At 49.2% G+C, this 11,539-nt stretch overlaps 2 protein-coding genes across 3 annotated transcripts in view; one reads left to right on the top strand and one right to left on the bottom strand.

The window, feature by feature from the left end:
- Positions 1-5,647, top strand: part of FGD1 (FYVE, RhoGEF and PH domain containing 1) — a 50,847-nt gene extending 45,200 nt beyond the window's left edge. Inside the window, exons 2-7 of the mRNA XM_032757005.2 lie at positions 748-822; positions 1,332-1,433; positions 1,822-1,947; positions 2,124-2,285; positions 3,652-3,795; positions 4,668-5,647. Of these exons, the coding sequence (XP_032612896.2) occupies positions 748-822; positions 1,332-1,433; positions 1,822-1,947; positions 2,124-2,285; positions 3,652-3,795; positions 4,668-4,973 (915 nt within the window). The 3' untranslated portion in view covers positions 4,974-5,647. The remainder of the gene's footprint in view (positions 1-747; positions 823-1,331; positions 1,434-1,821; positions 1,948-2,123; positions 2,286-3,651; positions 3,796-4,667) is intronic.
- A 145-nt stretch (positions 5,648-5,792) lies between these two features.
- Positions 5,793-10,731, bottom strand: TSR2 (TSR2 ribosome maturation factor). 2 transcript variants are annotated; one of them, XM_032757006.2, is made up of 5 exons: positions 10,603-10,731; positions 10,325-10,415; positions 7,612-7,703; positions 6,914-7,090; positions 5,793-6,682 (listed from the first exon to the last, which is right to left on the bottom strand). In XM_032757006.2, the coding sequence occupies exons 1-5, from the start codon at positions 10,681-10,683 to the stop codon at positions 6,548-6,550; spliced, it is 576 nt and encodes a 191-aa protein (XP_032612897.1). In that variant the 5' UTR covers positions 10,684-10,731; the 3' UTR covers positions 5,793-6,547. The 2 variants fall into 2 exon arrangements, with proteins under 2 accessions (XP_032612897.1, XP_032612898.1); XM_032757007.2 differs by lacking the exon at positions 10,325-10,415 and having other exon boundaries at positions 10,603-10,684.
- Between the last annotated feature and the right edge of the window lie 808 nt (positions 10,732-11,539).

The raw sequence follows: 11,539 nt of genomic DNA, 5'->3' as shown, positions 1-11,539 counted from the left end.
CAAGTGTGAGCCACTGCGCCCGGCCTTTTTTTTTTTTTCTTTTTTGAGACAGTGTCACTCTGTCACCCAGGCTGGAGTGCAGTGGGACGATCTCCGCTCACTACAACCTCCGCCTCCTGGGCTCAAGCGATTCTCATGCCTCAGCCCCCTGAGTAGCTGGGACTACAGGCATGAGCCATCATGCCCAGCTAATTTTTGTACTTTATAGTAGAGACAGAATTTCACCATGTTGGCCAGGCTGGTCTCCAACTCTTGACCTCAAGTGATCCACCTGCCTTGACCTCTCAAAGTGCTGGGATTACAGGTGTGAGCCGCCCACACCTGGCCAGCTGATAATTATTGACATGGTTTCTTTTATGTTCTATGTTCTCTCTCACACATTTCACCCTTACCCCTCTACCTGAGGCCTAGCACCTCCTTGAAAAGTCCTCACCCAAACTTCAGACTGGGGCATGTCCCCTCCTCTGGGCTCCTTGGCCTTATTTTCACCATCAAAACACTGATCTCCCTGTATTGTCCCTGTCTATTTCCTCTACTAGACTATGAGCTCCTTGAGGGCAGGGTCCTCTCTCAAGCTCAAGTTCTTAGCACAGGGTCTGGAAAGTATTAGTAATCGTTGAATAAATAAACCCAGGCAGATGATGTGACTTGCCCAAGATCATATAAGTAATAGGTGAAGAAGAGGGTCAAGCCCAGGTCTTTCTGACTCCAAAACACCTGCTCTTCCACTCCAATTGCTTTTTGTAGGCCTGCCTAACCAAATGTCTTTCTCTTTTATTCCCCACCCCAAGGACTGAGGAGGAGAAGAAAGACTGGGTCCAGGTAACATCCAAGGCTCTGTGGTAGGGGGCTAGAAGAGTATTAACAGTCTCCTAGGGGTTGATAGATTCTCCATCAATACTCACATCTAACCAGAATGGTCCTGGACAACTGTCTTTCAACAAACTTTACTATCCCCATTTTACAGATAAGCAAACTGAGGTACAGAGGTTGAGCAGAAACTCACAAACTCTTCTTTTAGGAAGCTGGTTTCCCTGAGGGTGTATAAGGTGAGGGTGTCAAGCTCTGTAAAATCTTAAGCCCAGAAGGTGGCCAGGAAAGCCACCTGAGGTTTTTCAGCCACCACTCCCCCTCCCCCATTTTACACTTGTAACACTGAGACCTGGATTTGGGAGGGGATTTGTTCAAAGTCATCCACCTACCAGTGACAGAGCTGGGTCTGAAACCCAGCTTTTGTAACTTCAGGCTAGGGTATAGGAAGGTGAGGCGAGGGTAGAAATGGGTGGTTTGTGGGGTGATCTGACTTCTCATTTCTTACACCTCCTCCCCAGGCCATCAACTCCACCCTTCTGAAGCATGAACAGACGCTGGAGACCTTCAAACTGTTGAACTCAACAAACAGGGAAGATGAAGACACCCCGCCCAACTCTCCAGTAAGAGCCCCCGCCCTCTTTCCCCTGCACTGGGACCCCTTCCAGACTTCCAAATGCCCACCTGACCTTTAGATGATCCTCTCCCTTTCCCAGAGGGTAATGACCGGAGAGGCAATGCATGACCTCAGAAGCAGTCTTCCATTGGTAGGGCCACAGATAAATCATTGGGGAAACAGGCCCAGAAAGTATAATAGAAGTGACTTGTCTTCACTAGCACAGCTAGGAGCAGAGCCAGGACTTAAAGGCAGGTCTTCTGAATGTGGCTGCTCCCCCTACCCCCAGCCCATCCCCACCCCACGATAATCCAAGCCTTGGAGCAGGAACGAGGGCTGGCTGGACTGGGTTGGGGAGTAGCTGTCTCTGACCTGAGACCTGGCCCTCCCTACAGAACGTGGATCTTGGGAAGCGGGCCCCTACACCCATCCGGGAAAAGGAAGTCACCATGTGCATGCGCTGCCAGGAGCCCTTCAATTCTATCACCAAACGCAGGCACCACTGCAAGGCCTGCGGGCATGTGAGTGTTGGGAGGCAGGGGCAGAGCTAGGGAGGGGACAGAATGGCAGCCCAAAGGCCCACTGCAGAGTGGGTACCCTCCAAGTGGGGAGGAGGCCACAAGTCTGCTGTGGGAGTTGGTATGCTGAAGGGAAGACCCACTGGAATCAGGCTGCTCTTGCCCACTTGCCACCCCAGGTGGTTTGTGGGAAGTGCTCTGAGTTCCGGGCCCGCCTCGTCTATGACAACAACCGCTCCAACCGTGTGTGCACTGATTGCTATGTGGCCTTGCACGGGGTGCCTGGGAGCAGTCCAGCCTGCAGCCAGCATACACCCCAGCGCCGGAGGTCCATCCTGGAGGTAAGAGCCAGCCCCTGACTAACTCTCCCACAGTGGGCAAATGGGCTCCAAGTCTACCCAGTGAGACTGAGGAGGCCCGAGTATCTGGGAAACAGTAGTGATCAAGGGACCCAGGCTTGGAGTGAGTAAAATGACGGCAAGAGTGAATGAAAGACAGTCATCTTTAAGTACTTAAGACATTTAATCCCCACAGTAACTAATCTGCCCATGCTATTGTTCTCTTTATTTTACAAATGAGGAAACTGAGGCCCAGAGGGGTCATTTGCCCAAATTACACAGCAAATCAGTGGCAGCACTGGATTTTTTTTAAATTAAAAAATTGGCTGGGCATAGTGGCTCATGCCTGTAATCCCAGCACTTTGGGAGGCTGAGGAGGACGAATCACTTGAGGTCGGGAGTTCGGGACCAGCCTGACCAACGTGGAGAAACCCCGTCTCTACTAAAAACACAAAATTAGCCAGGCATGGTGGCGCACGCCTGTAATCCCAGCTACTCGGGAAGGCTGAGGCAGGCGAATCGCTTGAACCTGGGAAGCAGAGGTTGCAGTGAGCCAAGATCACGCCATTGTACTCCAGCCTGGGCAACAAGAGCAAAACTCTGTCTCAAAAAAAAAAAAAAAAAAAAAACACAAATTAAAAAATTGTCTTTTGTTATTACAAAGTAGGATAAGTAGAACAATATAAACAAAAAATAATAAAATACCGTATCCCTTCTACCCAAAAGTTACCACTGTTAGGGCTTATCCTATCTTTCTAGGCATATATGCACAAACACACATTTTAAAGGTTTTTTTAAAAACAAATCTAGGTATTTATTTAACACTTAAAAGACTACTTACTCTGTGCCAGGAACTATTCTAAGCACTTTGCATATATTAATTCATTTAATTCTCACGTCAGCCCTCTTTGCTCTCCAAGTCAATACATTTTCATCTAGAGCTGGGATTCTAAGCCAGACTTCATTAACCACCCACATACCCCCTTAAAACCACAATGCTAGATTACCTCTCACTGAGTGTAGGAAATGGAAGTGTGATGAAAGACAGAAAAAAACATGAGGCCTAAATGTGTGAATGGCTTGAGGAATGAATGCTCTGACTGAAGAAAGAATGCCTGAGATCCACACACTCCTTCCACTGGCCCGTAGAGGCAGCAGCCGTTGCCCAAATGAGGCAGACGAACCTAGCTTTGAATCTCAGCTCTAGCTGATTCACTGGGTGGCACTGGACAAATCACTCCTGCCACCTGAGCTTCAGCGTCTTCATCTGAGATAGGAATAGCAGTCCCTACACTGAGGAGGTATTAAAGCCAGGAGGAGCCAGGCTAGGCCTTCTGTCAACATTTATGCCCGGTGTCTCTGGCCACAGAAACAGGCCTCGGTGGCTGCAGAGAACAGCGTCATCTGCAGCTTCCTGCACTACATGGAGAAGGGTGGCAAAGGATGGCACAAGGCATGGTTCGTGGTCCCTGAAAATGAACCCTTGGTGCTGTATATCTACGGAGCCCCTCAGGTATGCATCCTACTCCTTCGGGTCCTTTCAGCCACCTGGCAAAGCCAGGTCCAGTCCTTGACCTCTCCTTGGCCTTGGAAGATAAGGTGAGCCTATCTCTAAGAGGAAATCAGAACCCCAACCCTTGAGAGACAAAGACTGGCTAGAGACAGGGAGTGGTTGTGGTATGTAGGGAAAACCAGGATGAGTTGTGGGCCTGGCTTCCTGGAAGGAGTAGAGATGGGGAACTGCTAGGTCCAATTTGGAGTGGGTAAGAGTATGCAGATGGGACCGAGTGCAGTGGCTCATGCCTGTAATCCCAGCACTCTGAGAGGCCGAGGCAGGTGGCTCACCTGAGATCAGGAGTTCAAGACCAGCCTGGCCAACATGGTGAAACCCCGTCTCTACTAAAAATACAAAAATTAGCCTGGCGTGGTGACATGTGCCTGTAGTCCCAGCTACTCAGGAAGCTGAGGCAGGAGAATTGCTTGAACCTAGGAGGTAGAGGTTGCAGTGAGCCAAGTTCATGCGACTGCACCACATGCGCTGTCACAGGGCAAGAAACTGTCTCTCTTCCCTGGCTCCAGTGTTATCAACAAAAGTATGCAGATAGGGGCAATAGCATAGACAAAGGTCTGAAAGCATTATTTGGTATGCTAAAGAGACTAGCCCAGCAGTTTTGTGAGAAGAGGCGGGGGCGGGGGGAGACAGGTATTTAAACCAGCCTGCATTTTAGCCCCAGTTCTGCCATGTTCCTGTTGATAACACTGGAGCCAGGGAAGGTTCCTGAGTAGGGGACAGAAGACAGAGCATATGCAAAACCAGTTAGAAGCTGGGGCAGGGGGAAAGGTCTAGCCCCAAGGTGGTCCCAGCTCTGTCTCTCCTCCCGCCAGGATGTGAAAGCCCAGCGCAGCCTGCCCCTCATTGGCTTCGAGGTGGGACCGCCCGAGGCAGGGGAGCGGCCTGACAGAAGGCATGTCTTCAAGATCACCCAGAGCCACCTCAGCTGGTACTTCAGCCCTGAGACAGAGGAACTACAGCGACGCTGGATGGCTGTGCTTGGCCGGGCGGGCCGAGGGGACACGTTCTGCCCGGGGCCCACACTGTCTGAGGACAGGGAGATGGAGGAGGCACCGGTGGCTGCTTTAGGAGCCACTGCTGAACCCCCCGAATCCCCCCAGACCCGAGACAAGACCTAGAGGGTTTCGGGCAAACTGGGAGCCCCCACCCCACACTCTAGCTGCCCATGTCTGATTGGGGGCTCTAGCCCCTTCCCTCCCAGCTCAGTCAATACTTGAACTCCCATCACGGGCACTTTCAATCCAGAATGCTGGGTCTTGGGTTTTTTAATTCATCTTTTCACAAAACGTGGGCTTTTAAAAAATATATTCCTACAGTGATGTCAATTTTTATTAATCCCTGTCCCCAGGGAGGATGGGAGCCGTTCCTAGTCCGGCCTGAATGAGGTCGTTTTTCTCCCTTATCCCTCAACACCCTACCACAGATCCTGCCTCCACCCAGTTCCCCACAAAGCACCAGAGGCAGGAGACCTGGATTCAAGTGCCAGCTCTGCCACTGACCCTGGGGCCCCGACCCACCCCTGCCTCCTCAGCCAGTGTCTTCACACGTACAACCCCACGTGGGGTGGCAACTAGACCTCTCCTGCCTCTCCCATGGCTTACAGCTTCTACCCGGCCCCAAGGCTACCCAGTATTTTATCGTCCAGACCCATGGCAGGGCCACCGGGCAGGACAGGGAAACGGGGGGAGGACAATGGATACTCAGTTTTTTGTGGTTTTTGTTTTTTGTTTTGTTTTGTTTTTTTAAGAAAAATACAGTTTATTTCAGGCTTACAGTAACTTTCATAGCACTGCTGTGCTCCATTCGTTCATCTGTTTGGTTGTCCAAAGTACCAGGCTGCTAGGGTGGGCCCAGAAACTGCTCCCTTGTAAACTCTGAAGCTGAGTTCCCAGAAGGCTGATTCTAAGACTACTGCCACTCACAGGTCAAGTCACAGATTAAGCAGTAAGGTATTATTTATTAAGATCTTAAGCCTCACCCCTGAACTCAAATGGGATGGGATAAGGAGTAAGGAAAGAGGTTAGAGGAGACAGAAAACAAAGCCCAGCTCTTCCAAGCTCACCACCTAGCCAAGCTCTTCGAATTCCTGAGGGAACCCAGGACTGGAGGCTGGGCTGAAGGAAGGCAGCATTCCTGGGAGGTTCCAAGTTCTGGGCAGGGGTACAGAGCTGTTGCATGTGTGTGTGGGGTGGGGTAAGGGAGAGCCTCCAAAGCTACTTTCGTTCACATTTTCAACTATTCTCTGTTCCACTTGCATGTTCATCTCACCATTCCTGACCCAGCCAGCCCCCTATCACTGAGTACTGCTGCTGCTGCTGATCCTCTCCTCCCCAAATCCACCTGCCCACTGTCCACCGGCATCTAGCTCCTCCTCCAGCCACACCCACACTCACTCATCCCCTTCCTCACAATGACCGCACCCAAAAGACACTGCACCGGGGAACCCGGCTTCGTCACTCGGATGTTAACTAAAGGCCCAAGGGAATGTGCTGGACAAGGTCCCCCCACCCCCAAGACCAAGGACCCTAGGTTTTCCTTGCCCTGGAGGGAGCCAGATGGAGGAACAGGGGAGAGGGTGGAGATGGGGTAACCAGTCCACAGGTCTGCAATCCTCAAAAAAAAAAAAAAAACCCCTACAGACAACTCTCACAACAGCAAATAAGGGCCCAAAGCCATTTCCAATCATCCCCACTCATTTTTTTCTCCGGACAATGGTCCAGCCATCTTCCACTATATCCTCTTCCTTAATAGTCTGAGCGTCTGGATCAGAGGGTTCAGGCTGGGGGCAGACCCCATCTGTAGCAGCCCCATCATTCGTAGCTGTGACCTGGAGGGGAGATTTAAAAGACGGCTGAATACACTGACCATTAGAGACCCAGGCTCTGCTCCCGCTTTTCCAGGATTGGCTGTGTAACTTTAGGAAAGTTCCCTGCCCTCTCTGGATAATACTACTACCACCAACCACCGCCATCCCCTTATCACTTCCCTGTGAATCTAGCTGCTCTCCCAGAAAATTGAAAACATCTGTATCCCCCAACCCAGGGGGCACCCACTTCACCTCCATCTCTTCCACACTGTCCACATCATCTTCATCCTCATCAGTCTCTCTAGCTGTCTTAAGTGCAGTGGCTGTGACCTTGCATTTTCTTTGAGTGATGCGGGAGGCCATCTCCCTCAGAGCAGCCCCATCACCCCTCTGGAAGTGGTGGAACATGGTCTGCAGTTGCTGGCTCACCTACCAAGAAAATATTCAGCCAGTTTGGATTTTCCAGAGAATCTACTATACAAACAGCCCGTGTTTGAAGCAACAGTGGGGAGTAGGTTGGATTTTTCCAGAAGAGAAAAGAGCTCTTTCCTCCCCAAGGAATTACCAATGAAGCAACCACATATGAAGGGCTCAAATGAGGGCCTAAAGCATCAAAAGAGAGCCTAACTAGCAGGGAAGGCTCTAGAACTGGGCTTTGAAAGAAGTAAGATGTAAAAGGGAAGGTAATCTTATTGGGGAGCAATGGTAACCAGAGCAGGGGTGAAAATGGACCTGGACTGGCCTGACCTGCCCTTGGGATGGGGGTGAGGAACAGGCCTGGATGGGAATGATGTATACAAAGAAAGAAAAGAAGGCAGGGTTTGGAAAGGCTACACTTTTTCCTCTAGGCAACAGAGAGTCACAGTCAAGAGTCTTGGCCCAAAACAGACAGCTGGGGAGAAGAAAGACTACAGGTAGGGAGACTGCAGTTGTGCCCATGATAAGCTCACCTGGGGCAGACTCCCATCTTCCACAACTGTATCAAACTCGTTGGTCAACAGCTCTCCAAGGAAGTCTTCCACCTCATCTAGCTCCAAGTCAGCTAAGTAGAAAAGGACAGGGCCCTTGGGTCAAAGACCAGCCAACTTCATCACCCCTGCCCACTGCTCTTCAATATCTACTTGGATCTGCAACTGGGTGGGTAAAGGCACAGTGAGTCTTTTATCTGCTAAAGTGTTCTGCATTCCAGGTTTTAACGTAATTTTTTAAGAACCACTAAATATTAATACCTCATTTCCAATCTCTTCCATCCTGCCTTTTATCTGCTAAAGTGTTCTGCATTCCGGGTTTTAACATAATTTTTTAAAGAACCACTAAATATTAATACCTTATTTCCAATCTCTTCCATCCTACCAAGGCCTCTTCCCACAACTCCCAGCCCTAAACTCACCCTCTTTCATCTGGCCTATTCTAACTAGCCTCCCCTCTGTGAGACCTTGAGCAAGGTACTTCTTTCTGAGCCTCAGTTTTCTCATCTGTAAAGTGGGGCTAATGGTGGCCTCCTCAAAGGTCTGTTATGAGGAACCATCCAACACAATGCCTAGCACAGTGAACATCCACAATCCATGTTAATTTCTATCATGCAAAAGCTGAAGTTTTTGAAGTGTAGAGAACCTTCACAACTGTGGTTCCACTGATAAAAGAAGCCACAGACCAATGGGATAGTTAAGAAGAAACAGACATAGTAATTCCAATGATTAAATCATCATAGCCTTGACACTGACATCCTACTGTGTGACTCTGACCGAGCCACCTTCCTCTCTGGGCTTCAGTTACCTATGGGCTTATGCTCTACTTTTTCTGAATTAGAGAGTAACTCAAGAAAGTCTTCCACAAAGCTCCTAGCCCTCTCCCCTCTATGTACTTTCCCTGGGAGAGCTCATCCACACTCTTGGCTTTCCCTACCACTCAAACTTAATATCCCCCAAATTTATCTCCAACTGAGACTACTCTGTGCCTGGACGTTTCACAGATGCTGCAGATCTTCCATATCCAAAGCCAGACTCATCACCTTACTCTTCAAACCAGCATCGCATCCTCCAGGGTTCCTCTACTCCGAGAAAAGACACCTAATCCACCAATCAACTCAAACCAGGAACTTGCCTCTTTTTCCCTCCCTGTCTCCAGCCAACCAATCTCCAAGGCCCTATTCCATCCCTTCTTTGCCATGCCTGTTGCCACTGTCCTACTTCAGGCCTCATCAGTTTCTAGACAAAAACAGCGTTCTCATCAGTCTTTCCCTCTCCAGGTTATGCTTCATACTGATTATTTCCTGAACTTTCTAGCCAGCAAATCCCATCCTATTTCTCACCTTAGAACCTGCCCACGAATTTTTACCAGCTACTGCAGTGTTTCAGTTTGCCTTTGAGAAACATCTGTTCTCCTGGGTCTTAAGGGACACTATCCATAGAAAGCTAATGAGAAACAAAAGCAAACAGGTTTTTTAGTGGTTCTTATTCTTACCCAAGCCTTAAATATGTTCATGAGTGTTAAGACTTTTCAGTGGGAACAGAAGAAAAGAGTTTTTCTTACATAAGGTAACTGGAGAAGCTTCTTCACTGAACATCTAACAGGACTAGTTAGCATGAATTTTGGCAAACACTGGCCTAATGATAAAATCAAAGGCACATAAGGGCTTCCATGTCTTATGCTTTTCAGGGGGGCTTCCCACACCCCAGCTTCATTCTCTACCACTCCTCCACCCCCCATGCACACACACCCATACTCCAATACTGAGCTCCCTGCTACTTTCCAAATATAACACACTATACCCTCATGCCACAGAACTTGAGTGTTACTCTCTCTCTACTTCCCCCACCTAGTTAACTCCTTCTCATTAAGACCGAGCCCAATTCACCACCTCCACTGAGAAGCTATCTCCCCAGCCTGTTACCCCATGCACCCTGAGCTCCTCTTTATCAGAAAATCTATCAGTGTTGTAACTATTTACGTGTGTGGATCCTCACTGGATAGTATACTTTCTTGAGAGAGATGACTCTGCCTAATGTCATCTCCAAAGCTAGAAATCGAATGAAGATTTTTTTAAAAAACCATACTATGCAACAGGCCCTCTACTGGGCCTCTTATTCTTGTATATCCCTCAAGACGAGCCTACGGTGTAGATCTTTGCTGTCCAAACAGCCACAGGTGGTTACTGAGCACTTGAAATATGGCTAGGCCAAATCGAAATGTGCTAAAACTGTAAAATACCAGATTTTGAAAACTTAATACTAAAAAATGTAAAATATCTCAATGTTTTATACTGACTACATGTTGAAATATTTCGTACACACCTAGTTTAATAACATTGATTTCATCTTTTTGCTTTATTAAAGTGGCTACTAAAAAAATTTAAATTACATGGGACTAGCATAGTATTTCTACTGTACAGCGCTGTGGTGGATACTTTTATACGCATTTTAGGAACTAGGAAACTGAGTCTCAGGGAGGTAAATTGCCTTGTCCAGAGTAATCCCACGAGTCAGTGGTACAGCCCGTAAAGCACTGGAATCCAGGATTCTGATTCTAAAAGCTGAATTCATTCCACCTCGCCTTTAGGTACCAATCCACAACTGCTCGAGAGGAAATGCAGGCTCTGCGGGATGGGGCTCCTCCTCTACACACCCCCACACAGGCGGGTCGCAGCGCCTCACATTCACTCACCATTGCGCATGAAGTAATCCTCCACTGCACCCCCCAGCCACTTGGCCTTCTCCTGGCTGTGCACACCCCCGAAGCCATTCTCCACAGCGATCTGTAAACACAGGTCCAAGCCCACCAAGTCAGCTTGGGAGCAGACCTGGAGTAGCCTGGAGGCCGCTTACGCCGCCCAGCCAACTCCTCTTACGCCGCCTAGCCAAGCCTCAGGCACCTAGCCCAACCAACTCCTGTTCTGCCCCAGGCCCTATCCTTGACCTTGCCCTGGCCCTGGCCCCACTGACCTGCAAGGCCGGCCAGGCCTCCAGGGCCGCGCAAACCCCAGCCCGGAAAAGAGCTCGCGCATCTTCTGCAGCGCCCGCCATTATCCGGCCCCGGTCCACGTGACGTCCCGGCGGCCCAATCCCTCTGTAGCTCGGCCCAGGCAGAACGAGACGCAAGCCGAGCCTGAGAACACAGGATTCTCTTTTTCCGCAGAGCTGGCAGCAAGACCAGAGCAAAAGAAAAATCTGTCAGAGCGATCGATGACACCACCAGAGTTACTCACTTAAATCAAAGGACACCAGACCTGAAGAACGTGTGGGGCCATGGTTTCCGGATCCGTGGGTACTGCGGAGGAAATATGTGGGGAACTTATTACAGATACAGATTCCAGGCCCTGGGGCAGAGGACTCAGTGAGTATAGCCTTAAAAATCTGCATTAAAAAAAGCATCCTAACATCTGTATAGAATACTGCAACCAACGAGAGTAAAATACAATCAGCTCTCCCTATGGGGGGCGGTCCACATCCGTGAATTCAACCAACCTCAGATGGAAAATATTCAGGAAAAAATTGCATCTGCACTTAACATGTGCATACTTTTTTTCTTGACATTATTCCCCTAAACAATACAGTATAACAGCTATATACATAGCATTTACACTTTATTAGGCATTATAAGTAACCTGGAAATTATTTATTTATTTTTTTTTTTTTTTGAGACCGAGTGTCACTCTGTGGCCCAGGCTGGAGTGCAGTGGTGCCATCTCGGCTGACTGCAACCTCCGTCTCCTGGTTTCAAGCAATTCTCATGCCTCAGCCTCCCGAGTACCTGAGATTACAGGTGCACACCACCACTCCCAGCTAATTTTTATGTTTTTAGTAGAGACGGGGTTTCGCCATGTTGCCCAGGCTGGTCTCGAACTCCTGGGCTTAATCCACTTGCCTCGGCCTCCCAAAT

The sequence above is a fragment of the Hylobates moloch genome, unplaced genomic scaffold (genome assembly GCF_009828535.3).
Source record: "Hylobates moloch isolate HMO894 unplaced genomic scaffold, HMol_V3 SCAFFOLD_7, whole genome shotgun sequence".
In the NCBI taxonomy this organism is placed as follows: Eukaryota; Metazoa; Chordata; class Mammalia; order Primates; family Hylobatidae; genus Hylobates; species Hylobates moloch.
The sequence above is the reverse complement of the archived record's forward strand: the minus strand, read 5'-3'. Positions and strand labels throughout refer to the sequence as shown.

Bases quoted from the DNA above. Each gene is read 5' to 3' on its own strand.
- TSR2 (XM_032757006.2), bottom strand. From the start codon at position 10,683: ATGGCGGGCGCTGCAGAAGATGCGCGAGCTCTTTTCCGGGCTGGGGTT. The intron at 10,416-10,602 runs GTCAGTGGGGCC...CTGTGTTTACAG, and splicing joins AGGCCTGGCCGGCCTTGCAG to ATCGCTGTGGAGAATGGCTT. The intron at 6,683-6,913 runs GTGAAGTGGGTG...TCTCCCCTCCAG, and splicing joins ACAGTGTGGAAGAGATGGAG to GTCACAGCTACGAATGATGG.